This window comes from Saccostrea echinata, unplaced genomic scaffold (assembly GCF_033153115.1).
Source record: "Saccostrea echinata isolate AGI-Se365-2 ecotype Australia unplaced genomic scaffold, CSIRO_AGI_Sech_v1 ptg000022l, whole genome shotgun sequence".
Lineage (NCBI taxonomy): Eukaryota > Metazoa > Mollusca > Bivalvia > Ostreida > Ostreidae > Saccostrea > Saccostrea echinata.
The window spans coordinates 11664504-11688679 of NW_026889771.1; the positions used below are offsets into that span (position 1 = coordinate 11664504).

At 31.3% G+C, this 24176-nt stretch overlaps 2 protein-coding genes across 3 annotated transcripts in view; one reads left to right on the forward strand and one right to left on the reverse strand.

Moving 5' to 3' along the window:
* Window positions 1-6250, forward strand: part of LOC133190409 (receptor-type guanylate cyclase Gyc76C-like) — a 37194-nt gene extending 30944 nt beyond the window's left edge. For both annotated transcript variants that reach the window (XM_061326029.1, XM_061326028.1), the window contains 10 exons: window positions 139-243; window positions 555-626; window positions 1112-1274; window positions 1863-2009; window positions 2268-2445; window positions 3366-3506; window positions 3923-4046; window positions 4538-4880; window positions 5086-5177; window positions 5477-6250. In XM_061326029.1, the coding sequence (XP_061182013.1) occupies window positions 139-243; window positions 555-626; window positions 1112-1274; window positions 1863-2009; window positions 2268-2445; window positions 3366-3506; window positions 3923-4046; window positions 4538-4880; window positions 5086-5177; window positions 5477-5881 (1770 nt within the window). In that variant the 3' untranslated portion in view covers window positions 5882-6250. The remainder of the gene's footprint in view (window positions 1-138; window positions 244-554; window positions 627-1111; window positions 1275-1862; window positions 2010-2267; window positions 2446-3365; window positions 3507-3922; window positions 4047-4537; window positions 4881-5085; window positions 5178-5476) is intronic.
* A 926-nt stretch (window positions 6251-7176) lies between these two features.
* On the reverse strand, window positions 7177-23716 carry LOC133190410 (neprilysin-2-like). The gene is made up of 14 exons (XM_061326030.1): window positions 23310-23716; window positions 20613-20690; window positions 19812-19923; window positions 16517-16624; window positions 15425-15576; window positions 13868-13984; window positions 13504-13638; window positions 12680-13418; window positions 12090-12209; window positions 11641-11771; window positions 11409-11474; window positions 10191-10283; window positions 8434-8519; window positions 7177-7706 (listed from the first exon to the last, which is right to left on the reverse strand). The coding sequence occupies exons 1-14, from the start codon at window positions 23712-23714 to the stop codon at window positions 7607-7609; spliced, it is 2442 nt and encodes an 813-aa protein (XP_061182014.1). The 5' UTR covers window positions 23715-23716; the 3' UTR covers window positions 7177-7606.
* Between the last annotated feature and the right edge of the window lie 460 nt (window positions 23717-24176).

Genomic DNA, 24176 nt, shown 5'->3' on the forward strand with positions numbered 1-24176 from the left:
TGTGAACGTGAAACATCGCTAAATATAAATCTGATATACGAGAAGACATTTTCTTAATGTTGTTTGATGCCAATTTAGCAAACATGGAAAATTTTTAGAAGACAAATGTTTAAAGTGTTTAATCTATCCTTTTCACAGATGAGAGAACTGCGTCATGATAACGTTAACCCTTTTATTGGTTCGTGTATTGATGCGCCATACATTTTAATAGTGACCGCTTACTGTCCTAAAGGAAGCCTACAGGTATCATGTGGAAAAATTGGTTACAGAACTGAAGTGAAATCATGCTTGTTTCAGCGTGAAATGAAAATTTTAAGCTAAGTTTAATGTCATCGACGTATTAGAATGTCTGAATCGATATCGTATGTTAAAAGGTTTGTAAATTAGCAAAAGTAAATATTCTTGTACCAGATAGTATTTTTACCAGATAGTATAATTTACTTCTTATGGGTTGTAAGTATTCAGCAACTTACAACCCACAAGGACGATTGAGCCTAACAATGTAACTTGAAAAATTTCAAAGATAAAGAAATTAAGAACATTTTTTTTGACAGGATATTCTGGAAAATGACGACATTCAGCTAGATTTAATGTTTATAGCATCTATTGTCTTCGACATCATCAGGGTATGTCTTATTATTATAATGCTAGGTATATGTCAGATAACTGGAATATTCTAAGCTGAGTGTGCATGTTACATGTATAGTTACTGATCCATCTGAGGCATTGTTTCAGAAAATTCATCGATATTTATATCGCCATCCCTCTCAAAAACAATCAGCGAAGATGTTCACAACGGTTTACCTTTTAGCATGCATTACTTTGACAGTTCTCAAAACATGTTATAATTCGGAAAAATAAAATAGTTTAAAAAATAATTTCGAAATTAAGACTAAAAGATGAAAAGTTGCTCACGTGAGATCCAAATCCCGTAAATTAATCTTTTATAACATTAATATTCATTCTAAAGTATCTTAATCTGATTAAACATAGAAAATAATTTCGTGTTTCATTAGGGAAATTTACAGACATTTTCAGACCGAGAAATTAATTTTAAGTTCAGATTAGAATTTTGGTGCCATAAATCTTTTAAAAATCAATTTTTTTCTAGGGCATGGTGTACCTTCACGAGAGCGAAATAAAGTCTCACGGGAAATTAAAATCGAGTAACTGCGTCGTAGATAGTAGGTGGGTTGTGAAAATCACAGACTTTGGTCTCACCGAATTTTTGGCTGGAACAGAGGAATCAACAGAGGAATATGCCTATTACAGAAGTATTTATCGTATTTTAAAGCTGAACACGACTCGTAAATAAGCATATGCCATATTAGTTTTCCTATCTCTTATATCAGCACTGGGGTATATTAACCCTTTGCATTCGTTACAATTCATTGCTTTTACCTTGTCGTTGCTGCCTCTAGCACAGGTATATCTTATATTGTCCTTTTTTATTCACGTTTTATTTCATTGAACGTGCATCTGTGTTTATTTCACTTTGTAACATTGACCTGTGCAATTGATATCGAATATTTGGTAACTTTTTTCCCTGACTTGGCAGCTGCACACAGAAGTCATTTTTGTCGCGCCCAAGTATAATGACAGTGAAGGAAACATCCTTTCAGGTGGAGTCCTTGAAGCGAAATACATTGAAATCTGAACAAAGCTGAGGTATATATCGGGGCTGGAGAACGACAGTCGTGAGAAGACTAATATGGCGGACAAAAATAACTCTTTTCCTTTTACGAATCGTGTTCAGCTTTAACATTAATGTCTTTGTTTCACTTTAACCAGTCGGAAATTAACTACTCTTCCATGTTTTGTTAAAGATAGGTAATTTTAAAGTATTATGTTGACCATTTTAGATCTATTGTGGACGGCACCTGAATTACTTCCGTTAAAAAATAAAGGAAGAGGTACACAGAGCGGCGATGTATATTCCTTTGCAATCATTTTGTATGAAATAAATGGAAGGAAGGGTCCCTATGGAAACTGTAACCTAAGCCCCAAAGGTTTGTTCTTGTGAGGAAGTCTTTCCATTTAAGACTTTTGTCAGTGTGATAAAAGATACCATTTCCTTGGATAAATAGTAGTTAGTCCTCGAAAGCAGGAACATTATATCGATAGAATTAATAAATAACTAAGTTTTTTTTAACGATCCATATTTCCACAACATTCTGTTATCATAACCATTGTTTGAATTTCCTGTAAATACATGATTTGTAATTACCATAGATGAAGAATCAAAACGGAAATGATTTCTTCCACAGAAATTATTGAGAGAGTAATGAATTTTACCCACGAAGAGTTTCGACCTAGGCTGGCAGAGTTGGACACAACACCTAAATTTGTGACTGATGTTATCAAAGAATGCTGGGCCCAGGATCCTGAAAAGAGACCTGATTTCAAGACAATTCGTTCAAAACTGAAAGAACTACAAAGAGGAATGTAAGAAGTAAAGTATTACATTGTAATTTGCATGATGCTGAAATACTGTAGATCAACTGATATATGCAACATCTCGAAATCGCAGATCATGGATGGAAAACTTTACGACGATTAAATTCTGCAGTTGAGATTACTTTCTTAAACTTACAGTTGGTTAAAGAGGACAGACATTAAAAGCTTTGAATTAGTGGCAACACGATATTCATTTAATTATAATTGACAATATTCACGTAATATAGTTTATAGTAATGTCGTAAATCCCTCTATAAGAATATTTACTTTTATCAATGTTTTATTGATAATAACCTTAAATTTGTCGGTAAAATCTGGGGTTATACCTTCATAACCCCAAGGCATCTTCTCGATGTCATGCGGTTGTCATAACCATAGAGGGCGTGGCTAATGTTTCAATTATGATGAGAGAAATAGACCAGAGGCAGGAAAGTGATAAAAGTGATAGTTTCTATGAAGAATGTTTATTTTTACTTGTATCTAATTTGATTCAGAGGTATGGCTATAGTAAATGAGAATCTGATTGATTGTTTGCAATTTAACACCCCTTACAAAGTTTAAGCAGATATCGTTTATTCAGCAGAAGTTTTCCTTTTCCCCTTTTTATCCTTGGCTTTATTTCTTATTCGATTGTTTCCCATGATAGCACGCCACATTTTTATGTTACATGTGATTCTTCAATATAAAGAAAAGTTCGATAGAACATCTGTTTCCTAACTGGCGTGTTTGTCTTAGATTTTGAGGGGTCCAGGAAATGCTCCGCAAATGACAAACTCCTTGCGATACCGTTAAATTTGTATAACATACTTGGATCGTCTTCAAACGTCTGTTTATTTCCCTTTTTCATGTGAAGCAGCAATATTGATAAAATCCTTTGATTTATATATGTACGTATCTCTTTTTTACAGGAAGCCAAACATTTTAGACAATATGATATCCATTATGGAAAAATATGCCAATAATCTGGAAGCTGTGGTTGACGAAAGAACGGAACAGCTGATTGAAGAGAAGAAAAAGACAGAGGAACTTCTCCATCAAATGCTGCCAAAGTATGTGTCAGGGGGAAGTAAAAAGATATCGCTAAAATGATAAATACGTTTCTTCTTAGAAACTCGGTAGACATTTTTATGAGACGTATTTTAAGAAATTTTAACATTTGATGTTGTATGCATACATAGAGTCTACCGATGAATTTCCTGACAGAAGACGTGAATTATTTTGTTTTATACGCAAGATTAATAACATTGCATAATTGTGCAGAAAACAGTTAATAAATAAGTATTATTTTCAGCATTATTGTTGTGTAAAAAAGTCGAAAACCTAAAAGAACATAAAAATAAACACATGAAATCATGGAATTTGTTTATCATTTTTGTCTTTGCTATGATTGAAAACCTTGATTATCTCGCTTTTGTTTCCTATTTGGTGTATAATTTGGTTGCATAATGTGATTGTATTACCACAGGTCAGTTGCAGAGCAGTTGAAGATGGGCAAAGAAGTAGAGGCGGAGTCCTTTGATTCGGTGACCATTTATTTTAGCGACATTTGTGGGTTCACGGCTTTGTCCTCTGAAAGTACACCTATTCAGGTTCGTTATTTCTAATTTCCCACAGACTAAAAAAAAATAATAATAAAACTTTGGGTTTGTTTCTGACCGCATTGAGAAATACTGTAGTATGTCTGGTTGATAACATTTCGAAGGCAAAGCGAAGCTTGATCAAACCGACATATTAATTTGAACACTCAGCAACAAACTAATAATTAATGCCTAGTAATATGTTTGAAGTTTTTTATGTTTTTAATTTCTCTTTTTATTATTTGATTGTCCGTGCTGATCTTTTTTTTAATTTAAACGAAGTATATGTCATATGCCAGGTAATCTGACATAGAATTTTAAATTTATAAAGAGAAAAATGCACGTATAATGGTAGCATAGTTTTTTTTGGTAAAAGAATGACCTTGTATCTTTTAATCCGCCATTTTGCCAGCTATATTTTTGCTTCTCATTTATCCAGTGAACGAGCGATATTGTAGTCGTACACGTGTAAAAAAGATCTCATGACTGTTTTTATCTTGCAGGTTGTAAATCTGTTGAATGATCTTTACACTCTATTTGACTCTATCATTGAGAACTACGATGTGTACAAAGTAGAGACAATTGGGGACGCATATATGGTTGTAAGTGGACTACCAAAAAGAAATGGAAACATGCACGCAGGCGAAATAGCCTCAATGTCACTTCATCTGCTGGAGGTCATAGGAAGTTTTAAGATTCGTCATCGAGAAAACGAAACGATAAAACTTAGGATAGGGATTCACTCAGGGTCTTGTGTAGCAGGAGTAGTTGGGCTGAAGATGCCGAGATATTGTTTATTTGGAGATACTGTCAATACAGCATCAAGGATGGAATCAAACGGAGAACGTATGTATTTTATCGCTCTGTTTCATACTGTGGGTGCCTTAAAGTACTCAGTGGGGTTTTCTGTACATCTGTCTGTTTAGCTGTCTGTCTATTCGTCAGCTCTTACGTGATTACTTACAAAAGCAATCAAAATTCTTGCGCAAGTTCAATCATTATAAAAGCATACAAAGAAATACTGAAAATTTTAATGTTATTTTTTTTATAGCTCTACGAGTACATTGTTCATGCCAGTGTAAAATGATACTGGATGAGCTCGGTGGTTATCAGACAGAGGAAAGAGGCTTAGTTTCAATGAAGGTTTGCTCATTTGCAAATTTTTAACAAGATGTTTATCTTAACGATCTAAGATTTAATGTGATAGTTTTTCAATATAAATTGATGAATAGTTCAATAATAGAAATACATTATTGAAAGTATACATATATAATTGTCTTTATCCATTTATTCTTTGGTTAATTTGTAAATTTGTAAAAGATTTGTAATTTGTAAATTTCTAAATATACACCAATCTTAAAATCAGACAAAACTGTCTTATATACATGTATTGTGTCAAATGTTCATCATGAAAATTTAAATTTGAAACACTTATGTTGCAGGGGAAAGGTGACGTATTGACTTACTGGTTAACAGGAGAAGATAAATCCTTTAGAAAGAAAAGAATATCAGGAGTTCTGTCCCCTCCTACAAGTCCCACTTTATCAGGGAACAATAACCAGAATCAGACAATCTGTAACTGTGAGAAAACAGACTCACTGTGCATTGACAACAGAATAAGTCGTTCGTTCCTTAGAAGACATTCTTTGAACGATACCTCTAACGCGAATGGGAATGTGCCTTCACAATTTCCACTAACTGCACACAGAATTTCCAGTTTTAAACATAGAAGCTCAAATATGCCTTCTCCAAGACTGCTTAAACAAATCCAATTTAAAGAAATCGACGAGGTCAAGGGCAGTAACTGTGATCACAATTTGGAGTTAATTCCCTTGATAAACACGTGATCATTTATTTTTATCGATTAATTACTTGCTATGTCAAGACGAAGGCGTTCTCAGGAGTTGTCTCACCTTAATGTTAGAAAATCCACTTTTTTATTATTTTGATTATGCAATAATTTGTTATGCATTTGTTTTCATTTTTTTACACTTCGCTTTTTATGATTATTTTCTTTACATCCGGTGAAGAAGCATTTTTAAGGCAATTTCGATTTTGTTTCTTGTTTTTGCCTAATATTTATGAATAGAAGAATGTGAGATTTATAGTTTGATTTTTTTTTTATAATTTACTGCTGGGTGCACCGTAACATTTCTGTGATATATTGCAAAGTGGTTATTAATCAGTGGTTATTAAATTATCTCACAGTTTAAAAATGTTTGTTTTTTATGTTACTATGTAATGGAAATGCAATGTTTTTCTTTAATTTAAAATCCTGGAACATGCATAAAAAGAGCTGCTAAAATTATGAATTTATATAAATTTACTTGTCTATTGCTGGATGTCGCAAAGAGGTAGAAATAATTTATTTGTAAACATATTGCATAAAAATAAGACAAAAGCAAGAGTCTAAAAATTATGACTTTCGATATAGCACCTGATATTCTCTGAAAAATTAAATCTGCTACATGGATGAACTCTAAACATTTTTTTCAAAGGTTTATTGAGATGGGATCCAGGCATTTAAGTTTATATAGCAGTCACATTTTGAAATCATAGCAAATTATAATGTTATGTAAAGAACATGTAAAAACGAAGTTTATTTTCTTTTCATTTAATTACTTTAAAATCACTAATTTCCATGGGGACAATTTTTGCGATAATTGACAAAAAGTGGTTCTTGAGGACTTGATTGGATGGTTGAATTAAAAAAAACGTGATATCGTAGCTTAAAATTTAAAAAGAACTTGAAGAAAATGAATAAATGGGTCTCTTTATACCACGAAAACAACGAAATTCATATCCTTATTAAAATAAATATTTCACAGTTTTAGGAAAAGCTAAACATTCCCATTAAGTGTTTAATAAATTTAATCATCATAACTAAGCAATCTCTTTGAAAATTTTTAAAAAGGCATACATCTAAGTCGAACTGGAACAATAGAATCTAGAGCTGACCATCTCGGAACAAGAAACATGGATACAGTTCATTTCTCTTCCTGCTTCAGATCAATTAAAGGAAAATTGCTTATGAGCTTTGATCCAAAGTCTTCTTGTAAAATTCGAAAAAAAAATAAAAAAAAAATAAAACATTTATTTTCTTGGTTTAACCTTTATTATTCAAATTAAAAGAACTCTCCTTGACACAATCAAACCTTTTTGTTACATTCTCAATCACTATAAATCAGCAGTCTGTTTTGCAAATTTTTTAAATGTTCATGTGACCCTTTATTGTTAACATCATATACAAAACATTTATTGCCTCAAATGAACCTTAATAGAGCATATCTTGTAGAATAAGTCATCGATCTATACAGCACTAAAGGGGACATTAGCTATAAATATTTTTTTTTTTTTTTACACCTATAAGGCAATACTGAGTATCTTAAAAAAGATATCATTTTCTTTTAAATAAAATATGAGAGGATGAATCGAAATATTTATTCTAGCCGTAAAATAAAATTACGCAACTTTATTTCATCAGGATTAACCAGAGCAATAATGCACATAGTTGGTCTATCAGTATAAACAGAACCACATATTAAAATACACTTTATATGAATAATTTCCTTCTAAAAGAGAACACATTTATCTACAGGATTCATAGCTGAGCCTACTGGACAGTTGAAGTCTTTTGAAAAGTGGTCAAAATTTGATAAAACTCCCTTTATCCTGAAAGAGAACAGGGGAACACCTGTTAAAATATGCAGTAACACTATTTTACATTTTTTTAAAAATAAATAAAGAATTGTATGAAGTAAATTTCAAAGGCTTAGAAATAAAATCTTAAATGCATACACATTAATAGAATTACTGTAAATCACTATATTTTCGCGACACCTTATATTAATGGATGTTTTTTTTTGGTATTTATTAAAGAGAAAAAAATCGCGAACTGAAGTCATTGTTGTATTTAAACCTTAACATTACAAATATTCGCGAGAATGGAATTTTCGCGCGCGAAGACATACACGTGTAATAACGCGAAGATAAAATTCTCGCGAATTAAAAGCGATTTACAGTAATATAAGTTGTTGCCAATCCATTAAGATTAAAAGGTTTTTTATGAATAGCAATAAAAGTGGTTAAGGTATAAAAACTGAAATACAATGTACTTTCTGAACTTTTTGACTATTAGTATCGCTTTATTGCCAAAAATAAATAAATAAATTAAAAATAAATTATTTCATAAAATAGAATTAAAAAAAAAGAAAGAAACGAAGCAAAACGAACAAACAAAACACAGTTTGAAATTGCAACATCTTTGTTTATTTGGCAAATGAATTTAATTATAAACTTACCAGCCCTAAAAAATTAAAATAAAACACACATACACAAAAGTTATAAGAAAAGAATATGATAAATATATCACAGAAGTTAATGTTCTTATGTAACAAACCGTAAATGTCTCGGAAGAGTAATTGTTCGTTTGTTGTTAATGTAAAACATCTCAACACCTCTTGGATTTACTCTTTCACACAGAGTCTTCGTTGCATAAAAGGAAATAAACTTATCAAACAATTACATATGTTTATATAGTAATTGGATAATATATACAGTACCTATAAAGAGGTATTTTTCTTAGGTTTTGATGGAATCTTGTCAGGTTTCAGTCTAATCAAAATATTCAAAGTATATTTGCTTAAGTGTTTATGTGGAGATGTAAGGAATTTTCTTTCTTACAATACTGTACAACTTGAAAAATAGTCAACTGAATTTAAAATCTAGCAGGGACTATACTTTTGGCGGAAGAGCAGCGTTGGAAAATATTACATTTTGCTTTTCTTTATCAAAGAATAATAAATTTAGCTCACATTTTTAAACATCAAAGTCAGATTTTGAAGTTGATAGGGACTTAAAGGGGCATGGACACAGTTGTATTGCTTACATTTTAAATTTCTATGTTAATTCATAAAATAAAATAAGTTTAATGTATTGAACTTATATCAATATTCTTAGAATTCAAAGACAACGACATTCTCCTTTACATTACGTCGAACATCTGTTTTTGTAAACAAGGCAAGAGCTCTGTTGTTGTTAATGTTTTCGTTTTACCGTTTACGTTTCAATTTATTAATAGATTTGAGTGAAAAGTCAGTAAAAACTGTTCTTCCTCTATATCTCTTTTTAAAGTTCAGTATTTTCCCCGGTTGTATCGTTTTAGACTTTATGACTTCTTCATCATATGTGAAAATTTAGGAAAAAAAATGAAATATCGAAAAATAACTAAAATTCAATAGATTAAAAAAAATAAGAGGAAATTTGGGTAAGCCATTGTTTTTTTTTTTAGTTCAATTTTTCTCAGTTTGGTTTTATCTTAGAGTCCTGCCTATTGTATTTTTACCCAAAAAACCCCATAATATTTCAAACTAGCAGTATGATTGGCAACGGTACTTTTTTATCCTTATAAAATCGAGGAAAAAGAAAATGACCTTGGCCTTACCCTGCTGCTTAAATAAGACGATCAATTTAATTTCACTGATACTATCGCTTATTACTGACTTCTTGAATCTGTGAAAATTTCATTAAATCTTGAATACAATAAATATGAGATAATAAATTTGGACCGACACGTCATCACCCGACACAAATATAGGATTAATTCCTCATTCTTACATCCCAAGGAAAATAGAAACAAAGGTTTGTCAATTAAAATTTAACAACTTTTACCTCTTGTTCATATTCTACAGTTATTTAAGGAATGTTTTTAAGTTATGTGTGAGTTTTGCGTAACGTAGGCGTATTTCATAAAGCGCGCTAGCGCTTCATGAAAAATATGCCTACGTGCAAGTCTGTGTGATTTACACACCAATAATTCACACTAAACTTAAAAACATTCCTTATATTTACATTTTACAAGTTTAAAAGTACCAATAATATACTCAATATTTGAATTTCTTGCTGCCCTATATCGTTACATTGTAGCCTCATTGTGACGTCACTTTAGCGCAAGTTTCACCGTGTATATTTCTACACGTGAGTTTACACAAAAATGACTTTCAAATCAATTTCACAGTTGGCTTAGTAGAAAAACACAGCAAATGTAAATATTGTTAAATATACTTCATTGTTTTACGTGAATTATCCCTTAAAACTTCTTATATCATATATTATATATTTATTTAGTGTTTTATATCTGCAGTCATGATTTTTTACCTGTGTGTAAGCCACAAAAAATAATTGGTTCTCCGTGAGTTGTAATGCAGGGAGCATGTATTTGTCTTTCCAACTGATATTGGATTTGAAGGACTGAAACAAAACAGTCTAGATAATATATTTTATGAACATCATTGAGTCTTACGATAAGCATTTTCAGACCAAGATTTCCAGATTTGTTTTTCATAACATATGTGATAGGTGCAGAAAACGAACAGTGATAAATCTCATAAATACATTAGACAAAACGAATCGTGAACAGGGCAAAAACAAGGACCCCTGGAAACACCAGTGGTGGGATCAGGTGCCTAGGAGTAGTAAGCATTCCTTGTTTACCGTTCAAGACTTATATAGCAGCTCAAAGCAGGAAACTTACCACGTACTATTTTATATTGTTTTGGTAATCAAAGCTATTTGTACAAGGCATTCAAGTTATTGTCAAGGTTTACTTATACTGAAGTTTGTCTTTTTTTTTTAAAGATTTAATTTTCTTTTGCTTTTCTTGTCTTGTTATTATATCAAATCTTTCTCCTTTTAATCATGGTTATGCCTGGTCTGATAAAGGGAATGATTAGGTATGAAATTGATCGCTTACTTGTCATGAACAATTTCCCAAAATTGCGTCACTTTTGATGATTTTGAAAAAAAAAACTTTTTGTTTGGGAAATTGGGATCTTTAATTTTCACATACTGACGAGGCTATATAAAGTTGTTTAATTTGGAGGTTTGACTCTGTGTTCCGTATTTTAAAATTGGTAGGAAAAAAAAACAATAAAAAATTAGGAAATTCCAAAAATTGAACAAGTTCTTGACTTTTGTTTAAGCTAAATCTTATAATTAATTCTAATTTTTGAAATGGGCGTAAGCACACATATTTGACAGAAACCATTGTGTTGTTCTGATTGTTAGTCAAACCAAAAGCCAAACATTACCCTAAATCAACAAGCACCTCGTTGTTTTCAAACAAAATTTGTTCTAAAAAATGAGAGTAAATCTTTCATTTTATTATGATTTTTTTCAAGACACATTCAAAAATGAATTTAAACAATTCGAAACACGAAATTATGTAAAAAAAACTAATAATTATTTATATCTAAATATGAAAAATCAAGCAAGAGATATTCAGAGTATTGTTTCCCTCGTATTTTGTCTTGCTGTGTTTGCAGTAAATTAAAAAGACGATCAGTCTTTTGTATGCATTTGTGCTTAAATACTTACATTATATGTAACTCTTAAGGCTAACGTGTCCCTAAAATTTTCCCCTTTCGTCAAAGCACCATTTGCCTGTAAAATTGATAATCACTTTTTACATAAAATGTTTCTTTCAACCATTTTTAAAGATTCAGACGATTTTTAAAATGTTAGAAAGACTGTGGAGACGTTGTAAGACAGATCTAATGTAATATATCTTACTTTTCTCATTAAATAGCAGTATGTTGATTATAAATACCTGATGTACTTTTCCACCGAGGTCCGTTATTGTATATTTTGTAAAAGTCTCAACGAGACATTGAAAATGATGAGCAAATGTGAATACAACCTCCTGCTCTATAATGCCATTCAAATAATAGGAAAGAATAACTACAACAAAGAAAAAATATGTAACAAACATGTCTGCTTTTGAATTAAGAGAAGAATCAACTTCTGTTAATGGATTTGTTTCGTCACCAGAAATTCGGTGTACAATTAACACTCACATTTCAGTTTTTAAATGGAAATTGAATGTAAATAGGCAAATTATAGAAATTTGGTATGTGAAATACGATTCCAAACATTCTTCCTAAATTGTTAACGATGTAACAAAAAAACAATAGCACGGATTTCTAATGTACATGTAGCTTCCTCAAATGTACGAAATACATTGCATTTATATTTTAACAAAAGAATGTCTCTACTTACCATCAATATCAAATACCCTGGCTAGTATTTGTGCGATGAATGCACCAGTTGAGCCAAAAAGGAGTGCGTTTGATGCGAAGTGATAAAATATTGGTTCCTTGTTCGCCATTGGTGATAACACTGAAAAGGACTAAATTGCTGGTATGTATGATAAAAAGCTTAATTTTGAATATAATCTACAATGGTAAATTGTTTAAACAAACCAAAAAAAAACAAAAAACAAAAAACAAAAAAAAAAAAAAAAAAAACAAACAAAACAAAACAAAACAAAACAAAACAAAAAAGGAAAGAAAGAAATCATCTCAGGATTCAATTATTTTGGAATATGGTGTCGTTTCTTCTTATTAAGTATTGATAATGTACGAAAACATTGCTATGACGTCATACACTACAGTGAATTTGATTACTTAACAAACTCTTCCAGATAAAAGTTTTACTTATAAACAATAGTGCATTAAATAATAGATATGCCAAATACATTTCTACATAAAAAAGGATCATACTGTTTGCCCTTAAAAGGCCTCAAACAGTCTAATACTTCTTTTATATAAATGTAGACCTGTATCAACTATACATGTATATTTACGTACCTATAGTCTGCCTCAAATCATCATAATAGGAAATCGTACTTGTAAATAATGGCGCAATAATATATCCGTCCATCTCATATGAATATTTCTGTCTGATGGCTCTAAAGACTATTGGATAAAAGTCTGATTTATTTAAAAATGAAAAATATGCGGAACTGTCATAGATTTTATACTTCCGGTCTGTTGTAAATAAGATAGCGGCTTCGTTGGCGTGTGAGATAAATGCCTTCCTCTGTTTGAATGGAATCCAGTACATGTTGTCAATGATTTTAATCAGGGACTTCTTCAACTCACCAAACACAAATGAAGAATTTCTCATGAAAAGTATTTCATCCGTTGATTTGAATATAGAACTTACAGGTAAAATATTTTCTATACATTTGAAACATTTGATTTCCTTTGTAGAAAATTTCAACGAATTTATATCATTGTCTATGAACGGATTGACCAGTATATGGTTGGCGAATGCTATATCCGAATTCAGTATGATGTGGAGTTTGATGAAATTTTTTATCACGTTAATTTGAGTGTCATAAAGTATATCTGTTACGTCATATGAAATATCTGAAAAGCAAATTGCAAAATTTTCTGTCACATTTCTGTTCAGAAGAATGCTAAAAAACAATCTCCAGTCGATCTTGTAGCCAGAGGATGATCTTTCTAGTTCACCTATTGTGTATCGTTGTGTACAATTGAGCATGATGTTGAGTGAACTAACTGCTGAAGGTGCAAACATCGCCTATAAGTATAAACGAAATATTTTAATATCCGACACTGTAACTTTTCTTTACTGTAAATCAGTTACAAAAATGTAGAAGAATCACCTGATTAAGTCTCATTTCAAAGTCTAGAACTTCATTCAGTGTCAGTTTAAGATATGCAACGGAAAAACTACTGGTGCCATTACCGAAGACGTGTTTTAGAATATTTCTGACGTAGTTTCTGTAGGCAACAACTTTCTGAAAAAAGCATGGTAAAACAAATCATCTAGGTATAAGTTTACATATGCACACGTACGTTAAGTAAAACTACGTTTTGTATATCCTTTCGATTTTCTGAAGTTACTGGACCAGATTTCAAAATTAATTAATATAACATTGATGATTGATAACCTGTTATATCAGAAATTATTTTTTCATATATATATATATATAGAACCACTTCTATTTAATTTGTATAATAACATACCTTATCACTTGGCGTCAAATAGTAAAATTCCCTTACAGATAAATGTCGAAAGGATGAAACCTTGTGACCAGCTTTAGAGAGTTCAGTAATTCTTTGGTCTGAATAACGGTTTATGATCTGAAAAATACCAATCCGAATCCATTAGATTTCCTTAAATTAATTTTTATGCAAATGAAGACGGATCAGCTTAAACATCTATTGATGCATTTTTCTCATGAATATATCATAGCGTTTTCACATATGATACAAAGTTTGCAATGTTATATAAACCATGAATTGACTTATCATTTTCGGAAATCCCTCTCCATTTTTAGTTAAAAATTATCCATATCATCATACAGAAAATTTTGAAAAAGAGAAAAATATTCCTCATTTTAAATTAACATTTTTTTTTCAAAATATCTGAAAAATGAATAAAAGTTTGACCAATAGAATGTTAGGAATTTGTCGATTATGCGCAAAAAGACAATATTATCCAATATTCCTAAAAAAAAAAAACCCTTGCAAAATAATCGATTTCATTAGACACCGTGTCCTTAGAAAGTACACGTAACTCTTACTGGTTAAAAAAGAACACCATGATACAAAAAACCAAATACAACGTTCCAAAACGTATTCTCTTCTTTCTTTGGAGCTCTGATACTTAAATAGTGATAACAATTATATTCGATATCATATTAGGATATTTAACAAATTGAATTGATGGCAAACATAGAGTACACTTTATTTATTTATCTTAATGGACGTGTGGATATTTGCTTATCGCTTCATTATCCACTCGAATGATTGCTATCAAAGAATCCCTGATTTACGTCCATATATAAATCAAAAACCAAGATCCTCGCGACTAAGCACAGAAAATGCCAATGAGCTATTAACAGTAGCTTACCGTTATCGAAAACTTGTTATCTCAGGACGTATAATTCTAATAAAGATGTCGATATTGGCCGAGGGCCTCTAACCACTCACCATTCTATTGGAAGTTTCACACGTCGAAGGAAAAACTTGCATTAGCTTTATTGCATTACAGAACACAAAAACAAGCAAAGACTTGACAAAGCTTACAGCTTTTTATAACCCATTCCCGTTGTGTTGGCTCATTCAAAAGTCTCATTCCTTTTTGAGTAATACCATCATAGGGGTTTGTTTTCTTCTATATAGGTTCAGAGTTTATTTCGAGTGAATTTGAATTACAGAGGAAAATATAGATCAATATGCTTTCTATTAATAGGCAACAAAAATGAGGCCTGGTATCATTTCAGAACGAAGCAGTTATTTGTCTTTAGTAAACCTTCAGCATCAAAAACATATGAGTTGAGCTATTGCAGAATGACATCAGATAAGAAACAAATGAACAAATAATAAAATGACTTTAAAATGTCAAATCAAAAAAGAATAATAACAAATTCTTATCTTAAATAAATTTCTAGTGTCATATCTTCTCAAGCACAAAGCATATTAAGGATTTATCATATGAAAATCCTATGGTTATGGCAATATTTTCCCATAAAGCGTTTTTTGACTTGATCCAAGATAGACAACTAAGATTAATCTTACAGCTAATTTGTCATTTTCCAACCGTATGACTTTGAACAATGGCGATACTCCGTAGAATTTTACAGCATGGGCCAAAAGCCTGGTGAGTGAATGTCTGTGTCCTTCGTTGGGATTTTCTGGATCCCCTTCAAAGCTGTCGACCAGTTCTTCAACTGTACAAAAAGAAAACTTGAAGCCATCAAATTTAATTTGTTGAAACCAAAACCCAGTTTCTTGTCAAAGTGCACTATCAAAACAGGAAAGCAAAATCGGTTTCGAAGAAACTGCATTGAATGAAGTACATATACAATTTAGATTGTGCGCTACAATTTGGTTTTACAGTCACTGTATAATTATCATTTAAAAGACAACTAAAATTTCTCCCTCCAAGGATCGAAAACGAATCTCTGTGATAAAAACAGCATTTGGCTATTAGATGACTCGCATACATAAATGGATATTACTGAGATTTAAATAAAAAAAATGCAAACAAGTAAAATTTAGCCATTTGAAACCTGTTTAGTCTTGTACATATGGGATAATGTTTAAGCAACAAAGGCTGCTTAAAGGTTAAAAGAAAGGTCATTAGCAATTCAACGACAATGGGAATGCTGAAACATCAAAACCTATTATTATTCCACAGAGAAAACGGATTAATTGAATAAAGTTTTTGTGTAAAATTATTCTGATCAACTTTAGCATTAACCAAACCCAGGGATGCGTTAAATGGATATAACAACCTTGCCATTGATATGTTTAGGACACTTGCTTGAAACCAAAAACAAAAATTTTTATCCATTGATATGTATTTTTAATGACTTTTTTAAAGTAAGAAATGTGTCAAATTGAAATTCCAAAAATACTTAGAGAATGTAGATTTATATCGTTGTTCATATTCTAACTTTTTGTAGTTATCACTTCATTAAAAAATATTGAGAAATCTTGAAAAAAAATCTCTTTGTTGCTAAATTTTTCATTTTACTTTTATAAACAGATAAATTTATAATTTAATTTCAAGATTTTTGAAATAAAAATCGTTAACAGCAAGTATCGTAACGCAAGTAAAGTAAGCTGAATGTAAATCCTTTGTTATATTAAATAAGAATTACTTACAGTGTTGTTGCAGGTTCCGGTCTGGTGCCGTGACACAGGATTGATATGCTTTTTTTGCTACCTTCATACCGGGCGTATCGTGACTTCGAATTGCTGATGATAATTTCTCTAAACAAGAAGGCTTATTTTGAAATCAAAATTAGACTCAACTCTAGAATATGAGGGGTGATCAAAAAGGTCGCGAACTAATTCAATTATTTCCATAAAAGAAATGAAATTAGGTTTCAGTGTTCATTTTTTTTTTTTTGAAGTAGTCCTCTTTTTTAAAAAAAGAAGTTTAATGCACATCTGCCACCGTTTTGCCCAAGCGCGAATCAAGTGATCCAGGCGGTGACGTGATATGCTCCGTAGCGTTCATATTTTTCCAAGTCTTATATTTCTTACCATGTAAGTTATTTTTTTTATATTAAGAACAGTCCTATTTGTCAAAAATTGCCAAATCTCGGCAATAGGATGGGTGGATAAGGATATCCTTCCCCAGAATGAGCATGGTGACCATCACAACCCGAGTCTTCTGTCTTGGGAGCGTCGTTTATCCAATGTGGATAAAGTATGGGCGCCTTCTTTTTATCATATATGATATGTTTAAAGTCTAAAGTAAAAAACATTTTAGGGATTCAATAAACATACTATTGTTAAAATATTCAAACTATTTTTCTAACTGGAACTTGGCGATCCTTCAAAACAAACTGCTCAACTAAAGACACATCTCTTTTCCTGCTTGTTTTCATTGGGCAACAGAACAAACGTCATTTTTATCCATCTCTCTTTCCTCACTAAAACAGTCAATCCAATTAATGGTTAAACTTCTGCCAAGTCTTTTCTCTTCATTATCCATGTACAAATTATTATATGCTACTGCAAAAGAATTTCCAAGTTATACATTAAACTTTACAGCCGTTCGTTGCTCAAGTAAGACTCATCCATTTTTTGTCACAAGTCACCTACATATTGACGTCATTTTCACATTGTGACGTCACAAACATGAAGCAAAACATTACATAACACCTGCTATTTATAGAATATGTGTATGACTATATGTGTGCCAAACTTAATTTTGATCTGAATTGTGGTTTTGTAAATATAGAGATAGTTCGCGAATTTTTTGATCACCACTTGTATGTGTGGCCTCCATATGATTGTTTTGGGTTATATTTATATGTTGTTAATCGTCAATTACTTTATATACTTAATGACAAAAAATTAAACATTTCAATAGATTACTTTTAATTTTTTGTGGTATTCAGTAAGAATATCACTTCGAAACATCTTTATCACAGTAATCGAATGTATATGCAAAAATTGTAAATATCACTTTAACATATGGCTAATAAAAGATAGTATTATAAACTATCTATAGTTTAACTTTTGTTAACGGTAAAGTTTCCTTTTGTTTATAAAACACATTTTCATGGTTATTTCAAGAGTTAATCATGATTCATAATTTTTATTTATAAAGTTAGTGAAGGTATGATTTCTATAAAGTGAATAATTTTGATTTAAAGTCAATGTTTTTACATTTCATTCTGATTGCGACTTGCGGTATAATTAATATTTTTTTTACTTATTTTCATAACTGAGATCAAATAAGGAAAACACACATTATAGCCTTCAAAGTCAAAAATATTTTCTGCGGTTAAGCCATTTCCATTGTAAATAAAGATTAAAGGGAAAGGTATCATAATTAAACAAAATTTAAAATTTATATTGTAATTATGATCTGTGTTTTCTACATTTCTAAAATCGGGAAACATTAACTTAAGATTAAAAATAGGTGATGATAATAAACAGTGACTGACCGATCTCAAAAAACATACAAACAATAAAAATCTGTGAGCAGGGCATAAAAAATGGGTCCCTGGAAATTTCATAGGTGTGATTAGGTGCCTAGGAGAAGTAAGCATCCCCTGTCGAACGGTCACCCCTTCCGTTAGCCCTGTGTATTGATCAGGTAAATAAAGTAATCCATAGTCAAATTTAGTAAACAAGTAAACAAACAAAAGTCTAACAATTATGAAATATGTCAGTCAAAATTTGACCAGTGATAGGTGGTATTAGCTAACAAGGGCGAACAAGATCATAATGAGGACCACAATTTGCGAAATGCTGACTTTTAACGAGTTTGTTGAAATCCCTGTAACATCAACTTATTTGTCAGAAGCCTGCATCGATTAAAAATTGATCGTACTCGTACTCAGATCATGCTCTTGAGTATTTATTAAGGTGGGAGACAACAACACCATATCAAAGTTATAGTGGAATATTGAATATTGCTACAAAAATAAGGAAAGTTAATGAAGGAGGAACTAAGTCATCTTATTTGTTATACAGTTTAGTTGTTAGTTGGCCCTTATTGTCTTTAGTCAGCAAAACATTCAAATATAATACAGATGTGACAAACCCTGTGGTGTCTTTTATTTCGAGTTCAATGGGATATATCGAGTCGACATATGAATGGAAGTGACTATTGCTAATAGATAAAACGTCGTTGATATATCTGAATATTTAGTTGACGGCCACGGCATGTGTTTTCTTCTTCTCGTGTAAAAGTTTTAGAATAAATTTTCCTTCATAGGGATATAAAAAAAGGGTCGGTGATAAAGGAGCACAATTAGTCCCCAACGAAATTTCAACTGCATGAGTGTTGGAGACCTGGTCCAAGACTACATGGATGTTGTCAGTGAGGAACTCCAGAAACCCTTTAATATAAGCCTCAGAGTACTTATGTGTAAAAATAATTTTGTATATGACCAATCACAAGATATCAAAATCTCCGAGTTCCATTTTTATTGAAGAATCGGTTGTGTATGATATAAAAAAAAGTCACGCTTTTATTTTATCGTGAAGAATGGTTGTATAAAGTGCAGATAAGTCATACATTTCGAAGTTTCTAACTTTTGAAAAATTTTATTTTAAATTTTCTGAAATTCCCTGAGAATCAATCATTTGGTTAAAACACCTTTTCGAATGCTGTAGAAGAGTACATGTACGTCTAATGTTTCTCCTTTACAGCACTTAATATTTTTGTATAATAAAATTTGAACCAAAAAAATAAGAGCAATTTCATTTCAGTTATAGAAAATTTATAATTGATTTTGATACATATGGATAAATATTTTCAGGTGTGTTTATTTCATAAAAACTAATCTTTACTATAAAAATATTGCATATCCTATCGAGTTCTCTAATATCGATTTAGGAAAATATGATATTTCTATGTAATATCTAACAAGTACATATAATTCATATCAATATACATTGAAAGCACATGTTAAATGTTCAATTAATACCATACCTATAATTAAAGACGTAAAGGAATGTCTCAAAGCATCGGGTACTTCACGAACTCTAGGGGCTGTCCATGTTAGCGGCGCTGTATATCCCCCACAAGCATATTCGTAAAAATCCTATGAAAGGAAAGAATGAAATCATATTCCAATATTTATTTATTCCTTATTTAATCTAGAATCAGGAAGTGTATCTAATTTGATAATGTTTTAGTACAAAAGGTAATGGCATATCCGATATAGACTAGTTTCAACCAAAAGAATGTCTAACAAAAAGGGGGTATGAGAAAATCTGAGGAAAGAAACACAAATCAAACAATTATTATTTGATAATAAAAAAACACATATATTGCACTTTTTAAGTTAATATTGACCACCACCTGATTGGAAAAGGAAATGAAATTAAAATGCAGAGGTCTTTTCATCTCTCCTAGCAATTAATACATCTCCATATCGTGGCATACTCTGCATAATATTAAATTTGGGGAATTGCTCCAATGTACCATAGGACGGATAATCATGTTATCGATACGTTTGCCGGCAATCATAATAGAGGTGTGAAAGATTGGCCGAGGTTTTCTGTTGTAACCTTGATCAATACGAATTCGTCATGTCATACCAATTGTGTATTTAGACATTGTGTATAGTCAGGCACTGGAAATCAGGCCTTGTCAAATCTAGTGAGAAAAGCAGTTTATTTTTTTGAAATTCTTATTGACCGCTAAGCATTAAAGCACCCGATGGGTCAAAAGAAACACTGTGGGGAAAAAGTGGCCGAACTACAAAAAACGCGCGAAAATGTTTATTACCTCACACGGATCAGCACTTGTATTCATCCGCGAGCGAAGTTCCGCGGACAAACGAACACATTCTGATGTGTAGCAGATCTATAAAAACAAAAAGAAACGTATAATTAATCAATTATTCAAAGGTTTGTTAAATACTACGTGCCTGGTAAGATCCGGCCCATATTCTATACTGGCGTTTAATAAGTTGGCTGGTATTTGTTATTATTTAAAAGCCAACATATAAAGCACTTAAACGAATGTATTTAGGATGCTGAAAAGCACAAAGATGTAATCAATTTTGCATCAATGATAAGACAAAACCCAGTTTGTAAATGAAAGGTGTTATTAAGTTCATCATTCATTGCCAAACGTTCGTCCTTGATGCCAAGTTATTAAATTTTCATCTCGCAGAAGCAATGCAAAGAATATTAGGTTTAGGCAAAGACGTCAATGATGGAGAGCATTGGCAGACTTAATTTTGTGCAATTACTGTTATTCCAAATGTCTGTTAAATATCTTTTGTTAAAACCCACACAAGATGATGCTGATTATGTAATTAATCTCATCCATACTTTTCTTCGTTATCTTGAATAACTAGGAGTTTAAGAGTTATAAATTATTATAAAGCTTGATGATTAAAATAAAACTTTTCAAACGATGCAACCAGAAGAAAGCAAGTATGTAAGGACATTGTACGCTAAACTTAATAGACGTAATTTGTATGAGTTCAGATCATTTACATTTCTTCAAAGAAGAAATAAACGTCAGATTAACAATTATTGTTTAACATTTCATAACACATTCAGTTGTCTCTATGAAGATGTTACAATTACCGTGACACACCCTTTGGGAGTCCTTGTACGTAGAGCGTTGGTCAAAACTGGTAAAATACTTTGATTCAGGAGTAAGACAGTGACTTTCTACCTTGAATAGTTAACCCAGTTTGTAGATGAACTTAATGTAATATGTGTAAAGTTATGCATTCAAGTTCAAGACGATTTTTCCAAATACAGTGAAGACAGAAAACAACAACTTTATTTATTAAAAGCTCATTTCTGTATTAAAATGGCCTATTAGTCCATACCAAGTTATTTTTATGCATAGCGTCCACTCAGAAATCAAAATCCTATCGTTTTATCAGGAAGAAAAAAAACAAATCAGAAAAAAACAACATTACATAATAATAATAATAATAACAAAGTTTATTATCATGCACCATTTAAGAATTTTATGCATATTGTAATAAAAATAACTACTAGTATATATAAAATCCCAATTTTGACACAAAACTTCAAAAGAATATAAAAAAATTATATGTTGATCCCAATAGAATACAAAGCGGTAAAAAAAAATTGTAAGTGTAGTTTTTGCTATTTTTTTTTTAATTTTTCATGCTTTAAAAAGAAACTGTGCATGTGTGCATAACATAGAAAAAAATTTGGAACGGTCTTGTTGCAAGTTCAGGATAACATCATCTCTTGAAAACACACACACAAACACAAACACCCTCACACACACACACACACACACACACACACACACTCTCTCTCTCTCTCTCTCTTTCACACACACACACATAAACCCCCCCTCCAACCCCTTCCAAAAAAAAAAAAAAAAGAAATCTACAGTTATGCAAAGATATGAAACTTGAATAAACATTGAAATGATGGTTTATATATTTCACCTTAACTACTAAATAATAACTTCAGATATTGCAAAGAAAAACATATCCATTGTATCATTTCTTTGGACCTCGGATATACCCATTAGGTTAATTACTGCTTTCACAAATACGAGTTATATATTCATTTTTCTCTCTCCAGATCAATAGAAATCTATCATTCATTTTTTTTCTCTGAAGGCAATGAGCTTTATCCATTCAGTAAATACAAACTTTTCCATCAAGATAACGAAATGTAAAAGTGGGAATAATTGCACGGAGCTTGATATGTCTTCGTTTTGGTATTAATAAATCCATAAGATATATTAACAAAGTTCATAAAGGAAAAATATTTCTCATTAATCAAATCCTTTGCCATTCAAATGTTTTTATATATTTCTTAACACGAAGACTTCCATTTATGGACTTTCTTTTGTTAATTGTTGTTGTTTTCATAGACCTATGTCCGTGCCGTTTTAAATCTATCTGTGACCAGTTTTCTACTTGTTTTAATATAATATAATTCATGATAATATGATAGGAAAATGGATTCATTGTTTTGAGAACGTTTTCTACATTGCCCCAAAAATGTTTTTATTCTAAATGTTTTGACTGAGATAAACACTAAACTATGATAGTAAAAATGTTTATCCTTTTCAGACTATTAATTTGTCTCTTATTACGTGTATTTTCATAACATCCTCTATAAAAATTCCAATATTTTAACTGGAAATCAAATTTCATTTGGCTAAAGCTATGTTTACTTCCCTAAAAAGATTAAGTTTCCATTTGTGATGTCCCTACACACCAGTATAATTAGTATAAGCCCTTTAATACATGTAAATTCACTCAATGATTAATGCAAACTACACTTGCATTACTTCATTTTCTCTTGAACGAAGACAATGTAAAATTGATGAATATATGGCCCTCAGTGGAATAAACATTATGACTTCGCTTTACCACAGAAAGAACGGATATTTCAGCAAATCTCTATGTAGCGTATCTTTACTTTATGATCTGATTTTCTTCATACTTGTGTTCAAAGAAATATATACCTGGTTTGATTCTGATTCGAAGTCCTTTGGAGACATCGTACTCACGTAGTATGTTCCCATAGGGTTCCGGGTGTAATTTGTTTCAAATGAAGGCTTGTTAGCACCTCTCTTCGTTAGGTATACAACAACAAAAACGAGAGCACCAATCGCCATAATAAATGCAATATTCCAGAGACAACAACATTTTTCTCTTGTTGACCAAAATGAACTCCACTTAGAAGAATCTGATGAGAGTGACCTCAGAGGTCGATGTGATGGCGATTGTTTCCCGTTAAGTGAGTCAGTTTCGGTATCTTTGAAATTGACGTGTCCATCTTCTAAATCCGTGCTGCTTTCGTCTGATGTAACGGTATATACAACATATTTCCCAGAATCTGGACTCTCCACCGACATTGTCAAAGTCATGAATGAATCTGTTAATATAATGAAAGAATATATATACAAGAAATGATATTTATCAATAGAAGAAAACATATTTCAAAATTTCAAAGTTGAATAGGGAAAACCTGTCTTAATTTACAATGTAACATAGAAAATGATGAAATTGATATTTTTGGTTAATATAAATTCTTTCAAAATCTCAGTCCTTTCAAATTTCCCTAAAAATAACTACTTTTCAAATTATAAATACTTAGGAAAAGTTTTTTGTATACCTTAGTAAGGGCATGAAGTGCTGTCGGATGAACGAAATAGAGCAGTCCGCCTGTCTATTAATGAATCATTGGGAGGAATGGGCGATCGCCACTCCGAGTTGATTCCGTCTCAAATGGAAATCAATTTCCTAATTGTATGGAAAGCATACACCACTCTGTAATCTTCCAGGTAAAGCATTTCAGTCCAAGAGTGCAGGAATTTACTCACGCAACC

Bases quoted from the DNA above. Each gene is read 5' to 3' on its own strand.
- LOC133190410 (XM_061326030.1), bottom strand. From the start codon at position 23,714: ATGACTTTGACAATGTCGGTGGAGAGTCCAGATTCTGGGAAATATGTT. The intron at 11,475-11,640 runs GTATTTATAATC...TCAATTTTACAG, and splicing joins TCGGTGGAAAAGTACATCAG to GCAAATGGTGCTTTGACGAA. The intron at 10,284-11,408 runs GTAAGTATTTAA...GTTTTGTTTCAG, and splicing joins CCTTAAGAGTTACATATAAT to TCCTTCAAATCCAATATCAG.